This window comes from Rattus rattus, chromosome 3 (assembly GCF_011064425.1).
Source record: "Rattus rattus isolate New Zealand chromosome 3, Rrattus_CSIRO_v1, whole genome shotgun sequence".
NCBI lineage: Eukaryota > Metazoa > Chordata > Mammalia > Rodentia > Muridae > Rattus > Rattus rattus.
The window spans coordinates 28,465,777-28,487,661 of record NC_046156.1 but is presented as its reverse complement, the minus strand read 5'-3'; the positions used below and the strand labels follow the sequence as shown (position 1 = coordinate 28,487,661).

Genomic DNA, 21,885 nt, shown 5'->3' with positions numbered 1-21,885 from the left:
GGGACACAACAAGGTATTCCAGAGGAAGAGGAAGAAAAAGACACAGGGATGCGAAACACAGTAGCCTGTTGCAGTCAAGAAATGCACAAAGAAAATGAAGAAATGATGGAGTCTCAGCTTAGATATGGAAGAAGGAAACTGGAAGAAATCAGGGAAAACCAGAAGAAAGTATCGTCAAGTCATGGCAGGATCTTACACAAACAATACTATCCAAAAAGAGTGGAAATTTGCTGCAAATAAGCAGAATATTCAAGCAGGGGAAAGAGCAGAATTCTTCCTCACACAGAAAATGTAAAAAATTAATCATCAAAATGTAACATCTTTAACAACAGTATGCTATTGAAAAAAGTTTAAACTATATGTGGGATGTGTCAGCAGAAGAGAAGGACATGTAGTTTGTAGGACGCCATTGATTTGGTACACTGAAAGACATTAAATGGACCATAGAAAATATTTCTCAACACTGCCGGATCTGAAGGGACCGATCAAAAGCTCCCTGCACCCAAATCCCGTGGGAGGGAGAGCTAAACCTTAAGAGGGGCAGACACGCCTGGGAAGCCGGAAGAGACTACGCTCTGCCCACATTTCTGAAAACAGGAAAAAACCTAATGCCAACCACAGGGGCCCAGGGAAAAGGCAGCACAGGCTCTCCTGGTTGCCGCCCTCACCAAGAGCTCAAAAGCAGCCCGCCAAGAGCACCTTCATCCTCAGACCACAGGTAAGACCAACTTTTCTGCTGCAAGCGACCTGCCTGGTGGAGTCAGGTCACAGGCCCACAGGAACAGATGAAGACCAGTAGACAGGAAAGACTACACATCCGAAAGCAAAACACTCTGTTCCCATAACTGGCTGAAAGAAAACAGGAAAACAGGTCTACAGCACTCCTGACGAACAGGCCTATAGGACAGTCTAGCCACTGTCAGAAATAGCAGAACAAGGTAACACTGATGGCAAGAGGAAAGCGCAGGAACCCAAGCAACAGAAAGAAGACTACATGGCATCATCAGAGCACAATTCTCCCACCAAGGCAAACACTGAATATCCAAACACACCAGAAAAGCAAGATCTAGATTTAAATCATATTTGATCATGATGCTGGAGGACTTCAAGAAAGACATGAAGAATTACCTTAGAGAAACGCAGGAAAACATAAATAAACAAGTAGAAGCCTATAGAGAGGAATCACAAAAATCCCTGAAAGAATCCCAGGAAAACACAATCAAACAGTTGAAGGAATTAAAAATGGAAATAGAAGCAATGAAGAAAGAACACAGGGAAACAACCCTGATTATAGAAAACCAAAGGAAGAGACAAGGAGCCGTAGATACAAGCATCACGAACAGAATACAAGAGATAGAAGAGAGAATCTCAGGAACAGAAGATTCCATAGAAATCATCGACACAACTGTCAAACATACTGTAAAACGGAAAAAGCCACTGGTCCAAAACATACAGGAAATCCAGGACTCAATGAGAAGATCAAACCTAAGGATAATAGGTATAGAAGAGAGTGAAGACTCCCAGCTCAAAGGACCAGTAAATATCTTCAACAAAATCATAGAAGAAAACATACCTAACCTAAAGAAAGAGATGCCCATAAACATACAAGAAGCCTACAGAACTCCAAATACACTGGACCAGAAAAGAAATTCTTCCCGCAACACAATGTCAAAGCACCAAATACACAAAACAAAGAAAAACTATTAAAATCAGTGAGGGAAAAAGGTCAAGTAACATATAAGGCAGACCTATCAGAATCACACCACACTCCTCACCAGAAACGATGAAAGCCAGAAGATTCTGGACAGATGTTGTACAGACCCTAAGAGAACACAAATGCCAGCCCAGATTAGTGTATCCAGCAAAACTCTCAATTTACATAGATGGAAAAACCAAGATATTCCATGACAAAACCAAATTTACACGATATCTTTCTACAAATCTAGCCCTACAAAACATAATAAATGGTAAAGCCCAACATAAGGAGGCAAGGTACACCCTAGAAAAAGCAAGGAACTAATCGTCTTGGCAACAAAACAAAGAGAAGAAAAGCACAAAAATATAATTTCACATCCAAATACGAATAGAACAGGAAGCAACAATTACTATTCCTTAATATCTCTCAACATCAATGGACTCAACTCCCGAATAAAAAGACATAGATTAAAAAACTGGATACACAATGAGGACCCTGCATTCTGCTGCCTACAGTTAACACACCTCAGAGACAAAGACAGACACTACCTCAGAGTGAAAGGCTGGAAAACAACTTTCCAAGCAAATGGTCTGAAGAAGCAAGCTGGAGTAGCCATTCTAATATCGAATAAAATCGATTTTCAACCAAAAGTCATCAAAAAAGGTAAGGAAGGACACTTTGTATTCATCAAAGGAAAAATTCACCAAGATGAACTCTCAATCCTAAATATCTATGCTCCAAATACAAGGGCACCTACATACATAAAAGAAACCTTACTAAAGCTCAAAGCACACATTGGACCTCACACAATGATAGTAGGAAATTTCAACACCCCACTATCATCAATGGACAGATCATGGAAACAGAAATTGAACAGAGACATGAACAGAGTAAGAGAAGTCATGAACCAAATGGATTTAACAGATATTTATAGAACATTCTATCCTAAAACAAAAGGATATACCTTCTTCTCACAACTTCATGGTACGTTCTCCAAAATTGACCATATACTTGGTCATAAAACAGGCCTCAACAGATACAGAAAGATAGAAATGATCCCATGCATCCTATCAGACCACCACGGGTAAAGCTGGTCTTCAATAACAATAAGGGAAGAACGCCCACATATACATGGAAGTTGAACAATGCTCTACTCAACAATAACCTGGTCAAGGAAGAAATAAAGAAAAAAATTAAAGACTTCTTAGATTTTAATGAAAATGAAGGTACAACATACCCAAACTTATGGGACACAATGAAAGCTGTGCTAAGAGGAAAACTTATAGCTCTAAGTGCCTGCAGAAAGAAACAGGAAAGAGCATATGTCAGCAGCTTGACAGCACACCTAAAAGCTCTAGAACAAAAAGAGGCAAATACACCCAGGAGGAGTAGAAGGCAGGAAATAATCAAACTCAGAGCTGAAATCAACCAAGTAGAAACAAAAAGGACCATACAAAGAATCAACAGAACCAAAAGCTGGTTCCTTGAGAAAATCAACAGGATAGATAAACCCTTAGCCAGACTAACTAGAGGACACAGAGAGTGTGTCCAAATTAACAAAATCAGAAATGAAAAGGGAGACATAACGACAGAATCAGAGGAAATTCAAAAAAATCATCAGATCCTACTATAAAAGACTATATTCAACAAAACTTGAAAATCTGCAGGAAATGGACAATTTCCTAGACAGATACCAGGTACCGAAGTTAAATCAGGAACAGACAAACCATTTAAACAACCCCATAACTCCTAAGGAAATAGAAGCAGTCATTAAAGGTCTCCCAACCAAAGAGACCCCAGGTCCAGACGGTTCAATACAGAATTCTATCAGACCTTCATAGAAGACCTCATACCAGTACTATCCAAACTATTCCACAAAATTTAAACAGATGGAGCACTACCGAATTCCTTCTATGAAGCCACAATTACTCTTATACCTAAACCACACAAAGACCCAACAGAGAAAGAGAACTTCAGACCAATTTCCCTTATGAATATCAACGCAAAGATACTCAATAAAATTCTGGCAAACCAAATCAAAACAACCCTGAGATTTCACCTCACACCAGTGAGAATGGCTAAGATCAAAAACTCAGGTGACAACAAATGCTGGCGAGGATGTGGAGAAAGAGGAACACTCCTCCATTGCTGGTGGGATTGCAGACTGGTAAAACCATTCTGGAAATCAGTCTGGAGGTTCCTCCAAAAATTGGACATTGAACTACCTGAGGACCCAGCTATACCACTCTTGGGCATATACCCAAAAAATGCCCCAACATATAACAAAGTCACATGCTCCACCATGTTCATAGCAGCCTTATTTATAATAGCCAGAAGCTGGAAAGAACCCAGATGCCCTTCAACAGAGGAATGGATACAGAAAATGTGGAACATCTACACAATGGAATATTACTCAGCTATCAAAAACAATGACTTTATGAAATTCATAGGCAAATGGATGGAACTAGAAAATATCATCCTGAGTGAGGTAACCCAATCACAGAAAGACACACATGGTATGCACTCATTAGTACGTGACTATTAGCCCAAATGCTCGCATTACCCTAGATGCACAGAACACATGAAACTCAAGAAGGATGACCAAATGCAAATGCTTCACTCCTTCTTTCAAAGGGGAACAAGAATACCCTTGGCAGGGAATAGGGAGGCAAAGTTTAGAACAGAGGCAGATGGAACACCCATTCACAGCCTGCCCCACATGTGGCCCATACATATACAGCCACCAAACTAGATAAGATGGATGAAGCAAAGAAGTGCAGGCTGACAGGAACCGAATGTAGATCTTTCCTGAGAGATACAGCCAGAATACAGCAAATACATAGGCGAATGCCAGTTGCAAACCACTGAACTGAGAACAGGACCCCTGTTGAAGGAATCAGAGAAAGGACTGGAAGAGCTTGAAGAGGCTCGAGACCCCTTATGAACAACAATGCCAACCAACCAGAGCTTCCAGGGACTAAGCCACTACCCAAAGACTATACATGGACTGACTCTGAGCTCCAACCTCATAGGTAGCAATGAATAGCCTAGTAAGAGCACCAGTGGAAGGGGAAGCCCTTGGTCCTGCCAAGACTGAAGCCCCAGTGAACGTGACTGTTATGGGGAGGGCGGTAATAGGGGGAGGATGGGGAGGGGAACACCCATAGAGAAGGGGAGCGGGAGGGGTTAGGGGATGTTGGCCCGGAAACCGAGAAGGGGAATAACAATCGAAATGTAAATAAGAAATACTCAAGTCAGTAAAGATGGAAAAATAAATAAATAAATAAATAAAATTTCAAAAAAAAATGAAAAAAGAAAAAAAAAAAAAAGAAACTGAGGAATCTGACAGCATCTATGTGACAATGGGGCAGCTGGTGGAGCATGCTTCCCAGCAAAGCTGCTCAAAGAGTTCCCAACACTACCTCATGTGCAAGTAGTCATCTCACCATCATTAGCTTGCAGTCCTTGCCCGTGCCAGATTATCTACTCCCGCGCTACCAAACTCCTCTGGTGTTCTAAAAGTCCAACTCGTACTCCGACTGCTCGCGGTGTCCTAAAGAAACCATACCCCAGGGAACAACCCAACCGCCCTGTTCCCAGTCCAGAACTGCAACCTCACGTGACCCAGCTAGTTCAGCAGAACAAAAACTGGCGGCTTCTTCCGCCTTCCAACCCAGCCCAGGTCTGCTCTCACCGAAAGGTCTACCTGCCTCCCTCCCCCCGCCCACCGCCCGCTGCTAGCACAAAGCCCCAGGCTGTGCTATTTCCTGGACCAACCTTCATGACAGAGACTACACAATGAACAGTCACACAGGACTCTCGCAAAACTTTGAGGAAGACACACTTGTACAAAAACGAAACTTAAATTGGGATCGCTGGATGGATCCTCGCGATATCACAGTGGCTTGGACTACATATCCCAGAAGTCTGTGCGAAGGTATTCCTGAACCTGAGTATCCGTTTTACCTGGTTCTTAGATTTGTATCCTTATTTCTGCAGTCATTACTATGTTACTTAACCTACTTTAAAGCTCTTGACTCTACTATAGACTGTGTTAATACTCAGTATTGCAAATAAATCAATAATACTTGTTCCTGTGTTCTAACACTCTGCATGAGACATACATGTATCAGGTTCCACCTCTCGAAAAACAGTTTTTGTGTGAATATTGGGATCCATATACTGTGGTTAAGTTGGTCAGAACACAAAGACTGTATAGATCATGTAACAATATTAGAACTTTCAAACGTTAATATATGTAGGAAGTTCAGTTTTAGTGTGAGCTCTACAAAAATTTTAACGGTCTCCAACTGTTTGTTCACAAACACATATGTAATATGCCACTGGGAATGTTTTGTTGTTGTTGTTACTTCCCCTGCTACGATTACACATGGAGGGACACAGCTTCTGAGATCACACTGGTATGTGTACTCGTCACTGGTCCATTATCCATTGATAGAATTCTCTCTACAGAGGTCTTGATAGATCTGTCTTATTCAATTCCCTTTCGCTTTGCTTCTCTGATCTGCAAGTGTTCCTATGTGACAGTATTTTGAAAGTCAAACCATTTGCCTTGAACTTACTTAAGTTCTTCAAAATCAGGACAGAGAAATGACGATTTTTTAAAAATAAAATCAAATAAGTATATTGTGATTTTACAATCAATTACCTTAAAGTACACCATAAAATACATCTCTGGATCACCATGGAAGCCTCAGAGAGTTTCACTTTCATCTTTTTCTAAAAAAGACAATTCATTTCTCAACATGACTATAGGCTTTAATAGTCCTAAGACAGTCAAAGCCCAAAGTCTCTTGATGTTGTAATTCAATCGATTGCCTATCTCAAAGTGATTACAAGATTACTACTTCAACATGTCATGGACCAGTGGAAAGCCACCTATTCCACAAGGGAGGAATAGTCACCCAAAAAGAAAGGATATGATCAAGTTAGGTAGAAATGTGTTATGAAAACCCAACTCCTACAAGATCACATACATTGGGTCTGTGGTTGCTAAAAGCATCATTTGGATGTCAAAGAACAATGTCAAACTAATCTTAATCTTCGTGGTCTGAAGTACAAATAGTCCAAGTCTAGATTTTCCGATGGTTCTAGCATGTGTCTATGGTGAGGTTACAAGTCCACTTAGCTGTCGCCTGTGTGTTTCATGAAGTAGGATCCCACAAAGATGTTAAAAGGGACAATATGCACCCTGCTAATTGCATGGTGAAGCATTTCTCTTAACACTGCTGTAAAGCTCCATGTTGAACTACATGTTGCAACTCAGAGCCTCTACAACTAGTACAATGTGAACAGTGCTGTTCAGTTCTGCTTCCATCTTGGGACAATGTCAAGCCCCAAAACAGTTCACTTTGTCTCTGTGTGCTGACTCTGGAGAACTTTCCTAGAAGTGTAGTTCTGAGCATGAAGCTCCCACAATGGCTTTGAAATGAAATCAAAATTTCAAATGAAATTGCACTTCCATAAAACAGGGACTCCATGGATGTGCGCTTGCCTCAGATCACATTTAATATTGGCTCAGGACAAAATACCAGGTTTGCCCATATTGGAGTTAATATCTACGACAAGTATAGCAGATTTCACACTGTCTATAACTCTAATGTCACTGAGGTCTTAGAATGAGAATGGCATCCTACAGTCTCATACAACTGATACTTGGGCCTCAGTTGTTGGGAGATATTTGGGAAGGATTGGGAGGTGTGCCCTTGTCACAAGACAAATGTCACAGGAATGGCCTTTGAGGTTAAACCATAGCATGTGATTCCCATTATCTGTATGTGCTTCAAATGTGGATCAAGGTGTAAGCTGTCTACACCTGCTCAGGGCCATGCCTACGTACTTGCTGCTAGACTTGCTGCAAAGGAATGACTTTTCAGCTCTTCAACCACAAGCAGGAAATCAAACTGCTTTAGTTGTCTCACCACAACTAATAAGAAACTGTTCTGTGATTTTCCAGTGGAGAAGAGAACTATCTGCTCACCTCAGATCAGTCTCTAATAGCAGACACAGCAAAGTCTCTATCTTCATGAATCACTGAGTTTACTGGGTTGCTGACTGGCGTTTGGTTGAGGGATTAGAACAGGAACACAGATGACTCAAGGCAGCAACATTTGGCTGGACTCTGGGTAAAAGCTCAGGAAGGTTGCAGGCCTGCAGACCGCTCTAAGTCTTGTAGGATGCTGCCTACAAGGCCATCCTCTTCTACATATGCAGCTGGAGCCATGAGTCTGTCCATGTGTACTCTTTAGATGGTGGTTTAGTCCCTGGAAGCTTTAGTTTGTTGGTATTGTTCTTATGGGGTTCCAAACCCCTTCAGCTCCTTCAATCCTTTCAATGAACTTTGATGGATTTCCGTATATTGAACGATCCCTGCACCCCTGGGAGATGAGTACTTGATCATGATGGATGATCATTTTGATTGTGTTCTTGGATTTGGTTCCCGAGAATTTTGAGTATTTTTGCATCAATATTCATAAGGGAAATTTGTCTGAAGTTTTCTTTCTTTGTTGCGTCTTTATGGTTTAGGTATAAGTGTAATTGTGGCTTCATAGAAGGTATTGGGTAGTGTTTCTTCTGTCTCTATTTTGTGGAATAGTTTGGACAGTATTGCTATTAGGTCTTCTATGAAGGTTTGATAGAATTCTACACTAAACCCATTTGGTCCTGGGTTTGGTTTGGTTTGGTTTTTTGTTTGTTTGTTTGTTTTGTTTTTGTTTTTTGGTTTTTGGTTTTTTTTGCGGGAGACTTTTAATGACTGCTTCTATTTCTGTAGGAGTTATGAAACTGTTTGGATGGTTTATTTGATCCTGATTTAACTTTGGTACCTGGTACCTGTCTAGAAAGTTATCCATTTCCTCCAGATTTTCCAGTTTTGTTGACTATAGGCTTTTGTGGGATCTGATGATTTTTTTTAATTTTCTTGGTTTCTGTTATTATGTCTCTCTTTTCATTTCTGATTTTGCTAATTTGGATACTCTGTGCCCTCTAGTTAGTCTGGCTACAGGTTTATCTATCTTGTTGATTTTCTAAAAAACAAGCTCCTGGTTTTGTTGATTCTTTGTATAGCTCTTTTGTTTGTTCTTGGTTGTTTTCAGCCCTGAGTTTGATTACCTGCAGTCTACTCCTCTTGGGTACATTTGCTTCTTTTTGTTTTAGACCTTTTAGGTGTACTGTCAAGCTGCTAGTTTATGCTCTGTCCAGTTTTTTCTGGAGGCACTCAGAGCTATGACGTTTCCTCTTAGCACAGCTTTCATTGTGTCCCATAAGTTTGGGTATGTTGTGCCTTCATTATCATTAAATTCTAAAAAGTCTTTATTTCTTTATTTCTTCCTTGACTAGATTATCATTGAGTAGAGTGCTATTCAACTTCCATGTGTATGTGGGCTTTTGTGGTTTTTGTTGGGGGAGAATTTAATAAACGTATAATGTGTTTTATTAAAATATTCACATTCCTTCACCTCAAATTAATTTTTTACCCTTTATAACAATTTATGCTCCAATGTCTTTCAACTTTCTCAATTTCTTTATTCCACTCAGTGCTCCCTCTTTGTGTAGGGGTGGAGGCCAATCAACAGGAGACTGGGATCCCCTCAGATTAAATGTCTCCTGCAAGAGGCATAGCTCCTCCACTTGGGGTGAGACATTATGAAGCCCTTAGGCAACATGCTTGTTGCATGGCTGGTTTTAGCTTGTACACATGCTGTGCAAGTAGTGTTAGACACAGTGTGAACATGATTGAAATAGCCCTGACATTTCTAGCAAATATGCTTTCACTGTAGACATCACTGTATCTGGCTATGATCTTCTTTCTACCTCTGCTCCCTCAGAGATCCCTGAGTTTTGGCATCAGCAGTATGATATAGGTAATGCATCTAGACCAGTGCCCTCCACAAATTGTTCTCCACACTTGGACCAATTATGAGTCTCTGGATTATTCTCCATCTACCCCACAATTGAATTTTCTGGTGCGTGGTAGAAGGTGCCTGAATCTGTGGGTACAAAGATAAGAGCTTGGGTTCATCTAGTTCCCAGTCATGCATAAGAATAACAGGAGTAGGTTCTCCCTAGGGCATTTCACCTAGACCCAAACAGGCTTATCATCTGATTACCATCACCAGTTCTTAGTTACTGTTCGTGGAATGAGCTTTAAATTCAACCAGAAAATAATTGGTCACTCCCATAACTTTGTTGTGACTATTGTTCCATGGGCACATCAATTTGCCCAGCCATTTATTCTACTCCCTGGGTTCACGGCTGGGTAAGATGGTTTATCACATTATTCCCATGGTAGGATAGCTAGATTGTGCCTCTACTATGAAAGCTAGCCAGTAGACAGGAAGCTTCTAAGTTAGTACCACTTGATGGTATGAATGAACTGCCACTGTTCATAAAATGAGAAATCTTTACTTCAAAAACTGGTAAATGAAATAACCCATGTGAGGAAGTTACAAATCTTCCTTATTATTAAGCCATTTAAGAATGTAGGTGAGCAAGACTGTGCTTCCAACCAAAAAGGCTCTTACTAGGGAAGGAAGTGAGGGTAGAATTTTAAAAGTCAAAAGGCTGCACTCACATCACAAGAGATAACACCAATGGGTTCTGTTATGTTTGCTTAGTTTTTGTTGTTGTTTAGTATTTTCACTGTACCCTTCCACATCAGGGAAGTGGGACCCTTACACCTATAAAACACAACATAATGGCCAATTTTCAAGAGAGATCCTTTCTATACATATAGATCTGTTGTGGTTTGCCCTGAAGTTATCTGTATTTTGATGCTAATTCCACTGCCCCGAGGCCTGTCATTGGAGGAGAAGGAAGGATGGGTGGGAGATAAGTTTGAAGGAAGAGGAGGAGACTGGAACAGAGACTGGAGGAGAGAGGAGAGAAGCCGTGGCAGGACAAGATGGCAGGTGATGTTAAGATTCTGCTCTGTGTATTTACAGTTTGTTATTAATGTTCTCAAGGGATGGATGGTACCGGGCTTTATATGTTTAAGTGGGCAATTATATCTTACCAATTGGATCTAAGATTATTGTGTTGTGTGTTCTTTTATGTGAGGGTTTCAGTGTAGGAAAGTGTGTGGCTGGGATGTGTTTCTGCCAAGATATCTAGGAGATATCTTGGGTCACCACAGTGCGGACCTAGCGGGTAAAAGACAACTATACTTTTTTATTGTTATACTTTTACAACAACATAGATCCTCTTTCAGCAGATAATAAGGATTCCTTTTTCAGAAAATGGGAGATTTGATTTACTTCCCTGAAGAGGCACCTGAGGGTATGAGATACTGTGTGAGGATAACCTGACCTGGCCTAAGTCATGTCATTCTCCAGTTCTTTTACTTCTTTTCAAATCCTTAAATTTTATGAAAGGGCAGGGACTGGACCCTTGGTCTCATTTTTCCTGAAGAAACCTGGCATTTGAAAAAAAATTAGCAACCAGTTAACTAACTCATCAGGGCCCAATTGTGAGGCAAGGTGTAGCAAGGAGACAAGAGTACCAGACTTTCAGACTTTTCATATTACAAACATGGCATTTTATGGTATGTAGCTAGCATGCAATTTTCTCTGATAGGGTCTGTTTCCCATCCAAAAGGAGTGATAGGTACTATGGAGCCTGGGGATGTCCTGTCATCTGAGCATCTTGTAAACTTAACATCTTAGCTCTAGCATTCTATTTCTCAGACCAAGATTTTTTTAAAATACAATTACAGTTGATTTTAAAATTTATGTTTTATTAAATATACTAAGTTTATTTTAAACTTGTATTGAAGTATGTGTTTCAGGATGTCCTTCAATAGCACATATAGACGACTATAGATTGAGAGATATAAATTAGTCTCTTCACCCTATCTTGTCTCCATAAATAAGTTTTACTTGTACTTAGCATGATGAAAACTATAATTTTAAGTACATTAGAGACATTTAGTTACTTAAAAATTAATAATTGTTAATGTTTAGGTATTAATTGCCTGTGACATAACTGTTTACCCAAAGTAATAAACTTACGTTTGAGAGGACTTCTTAGGATCTGTATTAGTAACAAAGCAAGAACTGAACCTATGTTTCATGACTGACATCACATATCCACTAATCACATCCCTTCTACTAAGTGAGTGCATGTGGCTTTGGGCCATATTTCAATTCAGTGCCAAGTTTCTGACATGAAAGTTGGGAAAAGATGAGAAACAGTTTTGAAATTAAAGGAAATAAAGATTCTTCATTCTGGAACTAAATATGACTGACAATGTGCTCTGTTAGATTTTCCTGGAGAAACACTAATGTCCATTCGACCTAGGTTAAAACCAGAACAGACCATTTTACTAAACAAGAGAAATTTAAGTTTATAGAGCTTTTTACCTGCCCGGGAGAAACATTATTAGAGGAGCTTGGGTGATCCTACTGAGAAAAACAACAGTTACTATAACATGACCCAGATCTCAGACCCATGTTATGAAAAGGTAACAGTTTCCTTTTATATCTATAGGTACAGAAGAAACTCATAAAATCAAGCAACATTCAAGCACACTATTGAACCTGATTGGGAGGTTAAAGCAAAGTCTCTACTGTTCTCTGGTAACATTCTCAGCATTTTTGCTGGTGGAAGTCAGATGTTTGTGCTGACATTCTAAACTAATTCACTTAATAGTCTACCCTATGGATTGCTTTGAGTTGGATAAGGTCTGAGGATTAGGAAAGATTTTTACCACACTCCACACAGTCACAGAATTTTATTCAGTATGAATTATTTGATGTCTTTTAAGGCCTGAATAAGGACACACTTTTTAAGATCTTTGTAGGATTTCTCTCTAGTATGAACTTTCATGTGTCGAGTAAGGCGATAAACATTAACAAAGGTTTTACCACATTCCACACACTTGTGTGGATTGCCATCAGAATGAATTGCTTGATGGATTCTAAGGCAGGAATGTCTGGAAAAACATCTGCCACACTTTTCACACTTGTAAGGTTTCTCTCCAGTGTGCACTGTCTTATGTTTCCTGAGGGATGAGTGATGACGAAAGGCTTTGTGACAATTTTCACACTCGTATGGTTTCTCTCCTGTATGGATTGTTTGATGTTCCTGAAGGCTTGCAGAACAAGAAAACCTTTTGCCACATTCTTCACATTTATAGGGATTGTCTTCAGAATGGATTATTTGATGTCGTGTAAGGGATAGAGATGAGGAATAATATCTACCGCACTCCTCACACTTGTAGGAGTTGTCCACAGAATGAACTGTTTGATGAGTTCTAAGACAGGTAGACGAGGAAAAATATTTGCCACACTCTTCACACTTGTAGGGGTTGTCTTCAGAGTGAATTGTTTGATGCCTTTTAAGGCAGGAGGTTGAGGAATAACATCTGCCACAATGTTCACACTTGTAGGACTTGTATTTAGAGTGGATTGTTTGATGTCTTCTAAGGTAGAAAGATGTGGAATAACATCGGCCACACTCTTCGCACTTGTAAGGTTTCTCTCCAAAATGAACTGTCTGGTGTTTCCTAAGGGCTAAGTGATTATGAAAGGCTTTAAAACATTCTCCACACTTGAAAGGTTTCTGTCCAGTATGGATTTGTTCCTGAAGGTGTATAGGAGGAGAAAATCTTTTGACACATTCTTTAAACTGGTAGGTATGTTTTCGAACATGAATTTTTTGATGCTTCTTAAGGAATGAAGGATCAGTAAAAGCTTTTCCACATTCTTGACACTTGTAGGGTTTCACTCTAGAATGAATTCTCTGATGTTGTTTCAGCATTGAAGGATAGTAAAATAATCTGCCACATTCTTCACACTTGTGGGTTTTTTCATCAGTATGATTTTTCATGTGTATAAAAAGTGCTGAGCGAGTACTAAAGGCCTTATGACATTCTTTACACTTGTAGGGTTTGTCTCCAGTATGAAGTCTCTGGTGTATAGAAAGTGTTTTAAGAGAACCAAGGGCCTTACCACATTCTTCACACTTATAGGGTTTCTCCCCTATATGAAGTCTTCGTCGTTTAATAAGGAGTGATTTACAGTTAGTGGCCTTGCTGTAACAGTTAGGATCATTGAGTGCTATTCCTGTTGAGCCAAAGTTGAGATATGAACAAAAGTTAAGCACTGTTCTTTATATTTATATGGCTTATTTATTAAAATGAATACATTACCTCACACATATTTAACCATAAATAAAACTTTGCAGTATACTTCAATGCCTGTAGGCACTGAGAAAAATTCACATATACTGTGAGTGGTAACTGTGTAATTTTACTGGAGTAAGATCACAATCAAACAGAACATAGAAATAATGGTATATTAATCAAAGTTAAATAACTAATAAGTTCTAAGGGCATTTTGCTACCAGAAATAAGCCTTTCAAGCAATGGGTATTATAAGGCTACACATCCATAAAATTACAAAGTAGCCAAGTGTGGAAAAAAAAAGTTAATTGTGATTGTATGAGATGGGATGAACATCAAATTTTTATCCTATGTATAAAGTTTTATTTTGGAAGGTACAAAAGATATTTTGTATAAGAAGTAGACTTTCTACATCAAGACTAAATCATATATCCTATGGATCTGGGACAGTATTTTATGCTTTATATTGAGGACTGAAAAAGATATACTTGAGAGATTTCAAGACATAATAATAAACTTCAGGTTTGCCTATGAATAACAAAAATTTTGCTGGGGTAACATATGTATCAATGAATAGTTATCTCAATTACCTATTAGTTTCTTTTGTTTGATTGTTTTCTTTTTTGGGTTTTTTTTTTTTTGCTTTTTTGGGTTTTTTTTGTTTGTTTGTTTGTTTGTTTGTTTGTTTTGTTTTTGACACAGGATTTCTTTGTAGCCCTGGATGTCCTAGAAATTGCTATGTACATGAGGCTGGCCTTGAACTCAGAGATCCACCTGCTTCCACCTCTCAAGTGCCTCAATTAATGCACTGGGGCACCAGGCTTAGCAACAAAGTTACTTATTTCTAAGACTAATTAATTTGCAAGCGTAAATAACCACTGAGCACTGAGTGGAGAGAAGCAATGAATAGGGCATTTAAATGGAAGAGAAACACAGATTACTGCAGTAGCCACCAGACCAGGAGCTGCACAGTGGGCAAAAGTAGGGACTCACACCTCCCAGGGGACTAGGGAGTCTGTAGAGCCAGTACTCAAGGTAACCATGGATAAGGGGTTGAATCCAGTGTTTCTGTGGGGAGAATCCTTTGACTACAACTGCTTGTGTATGAAACTAGAGATGACTAGCAAGGTTGGCTCCTTTATACTGGGTGCACAAATCATGGAGATAAGACATTTTGCTGTGTTTTGGGGACTCCTTTGCCTTATGACTGATGTCACCCTTTGTTTCTGCGCCACCAAATCTAGATACCCTTGCTTTCACCTCTAGAACTTTGAGTTCCTCAAATGTCTAGTTTTCACGGTCTCTTTCTGTAAACGTGTCTTTTCAAGGATACAGGGACTTATATGTGTAAAGCTTAGACACTGATCCACAACAGCCAATATGTCTGTGCTCATAGAATCTATATATTATCCTTAACACTGGGGTCTTTATAAGAGGAAAATACATATTGAGCTTCTGAGATGCTCTGCCCACGACTGAAGACACAGAACAAGTTATGCTTAGGTACATAACTAGGTTCAGTCTTACAGAGAAATAATGCCTTTTGAATATAGAGAATGATTTTATAAATTGTCATATGCTGATTTAGCTCACTGAACACCTGGTTCCAGAGATAGGATGCACTCAGGTTTCTCCCACAGCCTCTGTCCTGGGTCAGACTGGCTCCCTGTCTCTGTGAGAGACAGAAGGACAACAGGACAGCCTGGGAAAAGATACCAAGCACTGGGGAACAGCTAAGAGGTGAACTGTTTCCAGTAGAGGCTGCTATGATTTAACTCATGGTAGAAAGCTGTGTAGAATAAGAACAGCTAGTGGAATGCTGATCCTTAAAATGGACAGAAGAGCCACAATGCTAAAGTCTCTTAATCATAACTCCAAAATCATAGCTAAATTCTGAGAAATGCTATAACCATCAACTTAGTGCTTATGTTAAGTCTACATACATACTATCTAAAGCTTGCTATCTAAAGCTTGGATTTTTCTAAAAAGTTTCCCTGGAATCTGTCAAGTCAGGATGATTTACCAGTATGTGCTCATGTTCTATCAATTCATCAGGTTACCCTTGATGTGTAGATTGCTTGCAATCTTCTTTTATTTAGCTGATGCTGCACAGTATCTACCATCTTCTAGCTGTGTGTGCTAAAAATCATCACAACTGAGCTGGTTAAATGTTAACATTCCTTCAAAAAAGGAGGCTACAGTCAAGGTCACTGAACCCTCACCTGGGTATCCAGTCCCTCCTCTTAGCTAGTTGTGTGTAATGAGGCATTAATTGCATGGGCTTTCAAGGTTTCCTAAAGACAGGAGGGTATACAGACCACAAAAACTAAAACTGGTTTGAAGGATTGATGTCAGCAACCTGGGGAAACTGTTATATACAGTAATGGCCCACATGAAAATAAATATTGCCTCACACCCATAACCCGTGGGACATTTTGCTACATCAAATGTTAAGTTTATTTGTTAAACTTCTTCTGTCTCATTTGGAATTGCTTAATCCAACGGCATACATATAAAGGACCAGAAGCATGGGCCTAAGGGAGTGAGGTGTCTCAATTGATTCTTCAGTCAGTTACAAAGTGAACTGCTAGATTCCCCTTTCCATCTTTGTTGTTTACAAAAGGTGACCTCTCTTCCAAGTCTATTGACATCTCTAAACCTCTTGCTGACATAGAATTTTTCTCCGTGTAGGTCAATGTAATCATTTTAAGAAGATGCAAAGTATACATGTTTGAAGGTATATCTCTAATAAAAGGGCTAACTTATTTAAGATAATACAAACTATATAAATAAAGAAGGGGACAAAAGCACAAAATCACGAGGCTAAGACCTTAGGTCTGACTATTTAACACAGGCTTTATGGGAAAGGAGATTTAATCTCAAAATTTATTTATGTTCATAAGCTATAAAATTCTCTTCATGTTAGCAAACACTTCTGACTTAAAGATGTCTGTCTAGTCACTATGTTTTTGCTAACTTTCTTAAGCTTTACGCATGTGGAAAATGGTGTCATGCCAAGAAATCATAATTACTTGTATACCTTTTCATTCTTACATGCGTCTCTTGAAAAGGCCAGCCATTCTATTGTCTTTTCTGTATTATTTTCTGATGAAATAAAACAATGAACATAGACGATCTGGAGGACCGATCTAGATTGTGGAGAGGTGCACCACAAAGGGATCAGGAAAGTGATGTCCCCAGTTCCTCCAGTGTGTTTTCGTTACAGTTTACTTAGGGATAAAAGACTTTCAGTTCAGAAACTGGAATTTTTTTCTATTAATTTATTTTTTATTTCATGTGTATTGGTGTTTTGCTGCATGTGTGTCTGCAGACATGTCTGTGTGATGGTGTCAAATCCTCTGATAAGCAGTGGGTTCTGGTAATTGAACTTGTCCTCTGGAAGAGAAGCCAGTGATTTTAACTGCTGAGCCATCTCTCCAGTCCCAGCAATTGTAATTTTGAGGAGTGAAATTTTTTAATAGAGATAATGACTTTCATTTATTAAAATCCTAATCTGATGAGAGCCATTAATTCACTGTAAAATGTTACAACAAATATAATTAAGCCATAGTTGGTAATAAGCAGTCACCTAATGAGTGATTAAATATAATCAATGTGACCAAATTGTGTTTGTATGCATGCTAAATACAAATGTAATTCTTTTATAGAGATGACACTGGACTGACTGACTAATACCTACGTTCCATTATACAGTCTTCTCTACATGACAAAGTTTAGCCTAAAACAGGGAACTCAAACAAATTTAAAGTCACCTTACAGTTTGCTCAATATGGAACAATATACAAAATTTGTAGTTTACAAACTGGCTACTGAAATTGAATGCTTGAGTGAAGATAGCTAAAACTAAACTACACTTACATGGTAGGACACATCCAGGATAGATGATCACGCTGACTATTAGCACACTGTCCACTGGGACACAGACCTACGGAGTAAACAGCATGCTAGCCTCGCAGGATAGGGATGCATGGGGAGCAGGACTGGCCAGCACTGCTCCTGACTCCCTCTGGCCTGTGAGCCACTGTAAGGAACTCCTACTCCTTATGTGCAGGGAAAAGGAATGACTCTTCCTGTTTCACAGGACAGGCTCATGCTGAGAAGGTTCTCAGACTCAGCACCCAGAGTCTAAAAATCTTAAATGGAGACACTCATTGCAATTACTTTGCACTCAGTGCCTCTTGATCTGATCATTGAGGATACAGTGTACAGAGGAACCCTGTACCAACCAACACTTGCCACCCAAATGGTTTGGGAACTACATGGAAGCTCAACTGACCATGCCCTATCCCTGATTTCAATTCTCCTTCATCCTCCTAACAAAGCTAATCCCTGAGCTGTGAAGTCAATGCCTGATTGTGTAAGCAGTCCTCAGAAGAGTGTGACACAATATACAGGAGAGGCCAGTCAGTACAGCAGGCTGAACTATGGGCACTCTCTCCAACTAAGGTGCATGTGCCACATGTGAACCCACCACAGCCAGGTAAAGAAAGCAATAAGGCCTGAGGAGGAGGAGATGTAGACTGTGAACATTCACTCAGCACAGTCATTCTGAGTCATCCCAGCTCCTCAGCCCTGCTTCCATTACAAACTGGGAAGCCAGTGGCTATATACACACAGGAGACCTAGAGAAAGGCCCATGAGATCTCTTCCTCCCAGTGGACTCATAGTAATTAACCATAATAGATCCTATAGGGATAACTACAATGGCTACCCATGAATGGACTCTACACAAAAGACTTCACTACCTCAGATGTATCTGGGAACATTGGATTTAGAAATAAAGTTTTCTTATTTTTTTAAATGATGTATGACTGTGCATATACCTAAATAAAACTTAGTCCTTTTACACGATATAAATATTTTCCCTAAAAAGAAAAATGGAGCCATGAAAGAGGCACACAATCGCTGTTTACTTGACTGGTTTGATGGGGATCCATGGATGAACTTCTAAAGGATTTAAAAGTTCTTTCATCCTTCTCTTCCTAGGTCTAATAGTCTGGCCCTGGTAATAAACTGATAGTAAAACCTTGTTGAATAAAAAAACAGTCTCTGTTAAACAACTGGACCTATTGGCCCAACATCTTATACAATAAGTCAATGTCTTGATTCTTCCTTAAGATCAGTGAGAAATGAACTGTCCAAAGTGACTCCTGTTAGTCTGACTTTTATTACTGCTCCTCACCCCAATTTGTCATAATCAACAGAACTGAAACTGTTGAGCCCTCTGCTTCTGCCTGCCCCTATGTCATGGGAATGTGGTGTTGATTTTATTAACCAAGTGATGTTCACTTCGGTACAGAGATCTTTCTAGCATGAATATACCCTTAACTCCAGCAAATAAATGACTCCCAGACTGACCAGTACTGTGTTGCATTTCCCTGAGTATTACATTACAATAGAGACCTAACAAAAAGCAAATCCTTGGAAGTCCCTGTAAATACATGCACAGGCCACTCTTTACGAAATATAAATCCTGAGAGACTTAAACCACCATAAATGTCCGAGAGATATGAAGGAGAGGCCTAAAGAATGATTCTCATAATACATATTTCCAGGCACATGAGAACATCTGGCTTTTTGATGGATCTTTGGATTTGAACTCTGTCCCCTGATCCCCTTATTCCTACACACCTGGGTGCACAGCGGCGGCTGCTTGTCTCTGCATATCCCAAGGCCCTTGTCCTTGCTCCAGGAATGTTACCAAGAATGGCTTAGAGAAAGTTAGACCTGTTTGTAGGAAAAGAGAACGTGATTGTTTAAGTGTTCTTCTACTGAGAATTGACATGTCCCTTCCAGTACAGTGTTTATAAGGAAGGAGATGATAAAATTAAGTAATTGCAGACAATTAGCTTCTTAAATGGTTTCTGACACACACAGTACAATACATAAAGGAATGTACAATATCCTGATTCTGACTTTCCTTAAAGAGAAAACATTTAAACCGAATTGAGAAACAATTCCATTAACAAGCGTGCTCCATGCATGCTGGTGCATTTCTCACAGTCCCACAAGAACAAAGGAGGCTTCCAACACAGACATCTCAAACACACGAAGGAAGAGCAACAAAATGTTTCTTAGCTACAGAGCCACCTCCCTGATTCTCCTTAATGTGAAGGATAGGAAACTCGTTGTTGAAATACAACATGAGATATTGTCCAAAGTGAGGAAGTTACATGTTGATGGTGAGATACGAATTCACTTTAGATCAATGCTTACCCAGGAACACAAGGTTGCTGTAATTCTCCAGCATCACGTCCCTGTACAGACTCCACTGAGCAGGCTCCAGCCACTCCCACTCTTCTGGAGAGAAATCAATGGCCACATCCCAGAAGGACAGCATTTCCTGAAATAAACACCAATGAATGAGATCACACCTTTAATTACTTAAAACCATTAATAAAATAAACTAATTAAACCATTCATAAAATTGATAAAAGCCATTAATAACATAAATACCAAGATCCACTGGGTATGCTATAGCTGAAAAATATAACTGTTGATGCTATTTTCATTATTTCAAAAGTATCTAATGGCAGAATTGAGGGGGGGTGTTGTTTGTTTTATTCAATACAGTCCTAGATTGTCACACTGAAAAAAAGTCATTGTTTTTCCTTTAGTTAATGTAAAAATATCAGCAATTTATGTATTAATGGGGAATTTTGTAGTAACTGCATGAGTAAGCTTTGGATTGTTTTTCTCAATTTTGATAAGCTCACCTCTTCAATCACTGCCTTTGACATAAAAAGTAACTTTGATTTGCATGATGTAATTGCTGTCTCTGAGGCTTACTGCTAACCAAGGCCTAGTCCTGGAAGCTCGTCTAGGCCTACAACATTTTCAGCCTCTGAGACTTGCTGCTGAGGAATCTCACTGTTTCTAGTTCTTCCTGAATTCTAACTGGCTGATTAAACTCAGCTACTGTGGGTCAAAATCCTCTCCAGGCTGACTCATGCAGTCTGGCAATTTTTTCAGCTTCTCCTATGTTACGAAGCTTGCCCTCACACTGTCAATCTACTGTAATCTCCTAGCTTCTACTCATTCTATGGCTTGTTCTGTCTTCACCTGTGTCTAGCTTGTTTTCTCCCTGCAACCTGTCTCTGTACAATTATCCCAGTAAAAGGCCTCTTTCTTTTTTTTTTTCTTCTCTCTGTCCTGCTCTCCAAAGTAGCTTCCCTATCTTCTCTCTTCTCATGAGAGTTGGACATAGCCTACTCTATAAAATCTGATTCATCACTTTGTCTGCTACCCAATTAGACATCACTTTCAAACATGGATGCTTCTTTCTACAAACCAACATTACCTTCGTCGTGTGGGATTAAAGATACTAAGGGCATGTACTAAGAGCATGTCTGTATTCCCGCCAGAGGGATTGAAGGTGTGTGTTAAGCCTGAGTCACACTACAACCAGACACATGGTTTTTCAGTAAACAACATAATCTTGGGGGTGCACAATGTGACCAAATATTCTGCAATATTCCAGGCTTCTGAAATATACCCCACATAATCCTTACACACCTCCAGCATTTGGGGCAACAGGACTGGGAGCTTCTCCCTAGAAGCTGGTTCAGAGCATCCACTGTTCAAGAGGTCCCCAAGCCTTGGCTTCCTCGTGCCGTTAGTCAACGGGAAAACACATTAAACCTCCTACTTCTATGAGTTACATTTAACAAACTGATAAGATCATGTGTTGTCTAGCTTCATCTGTCTGAACACAATTCTAGTTTCACCCACATTGATACAAATGACAAGACTATTTTTTCTCTGACACATTTTTGATTAAAAACTAAATACATCATTTCCCCATCCATCTCCTCACTGCAATATCTCTCCTGTCCAACACTCCATCACAAATACATAGTATATTCTTCTCTACTATTATTTCATACACCCACATACATATATACATCTACATAGCTATGTAAATAAGAACAGCTGATTCTCTTCTCCATCTCTTGTATTTGTGTTTTCGGAACTGACCCTTGTTACTGGAGGAACACAAAGTGGGCTCATATCTGGCAAACATCAG

The 21,885-nt window shown here is 39.5% G+C and overlaps 1 protein-coding gene across 3 annotated transcripts in view; it reads right to left on the bottom strand.

Moving 5' to 3' along the window:
• LOC116896254 (zinc finger protein 58-like) overlaps positions 1 to 21,885 on the bottom strand; it is a 43,896-nt gene that overhangs the window by 16,920 nt on the left and 5,091 nt on the right. Inside the window, exons 2-5 of one of the 3 annotated variants that reach the window (XM_032897330.1) lie at positions 20,076 to 20,202; positions 19,491 to 19,586; positions 13,312 to 13,779; positions 12,755 to 13,229 (exon numbers count right to left, since the gene is read on the bottom strand). In XM_032897330.1, coding sequence (XP_032753221.1) covers positions 12,871 to 13,229; positions 13,312 to 13,779; positions 19,491 to 19,586; positions 20,076 to 20,199 — 1,047 coding nt within the window. In that variant the 5' untranslated portion in view covers positions 20,200 to 20,202 and the 3' untranslated portion in view covers positions 12,755 to 12,870. Of the gene's footprint in view, positions 1 to 11,907; positions 13,780 to 19,490; positions 19,587 to 20,075; positions 20,203 to 21,885 lie in introns of those variants that run through there. The other 2 variants (XM_032897326.1, XM_032897328.1) reach the window with 2 other exon arrangements.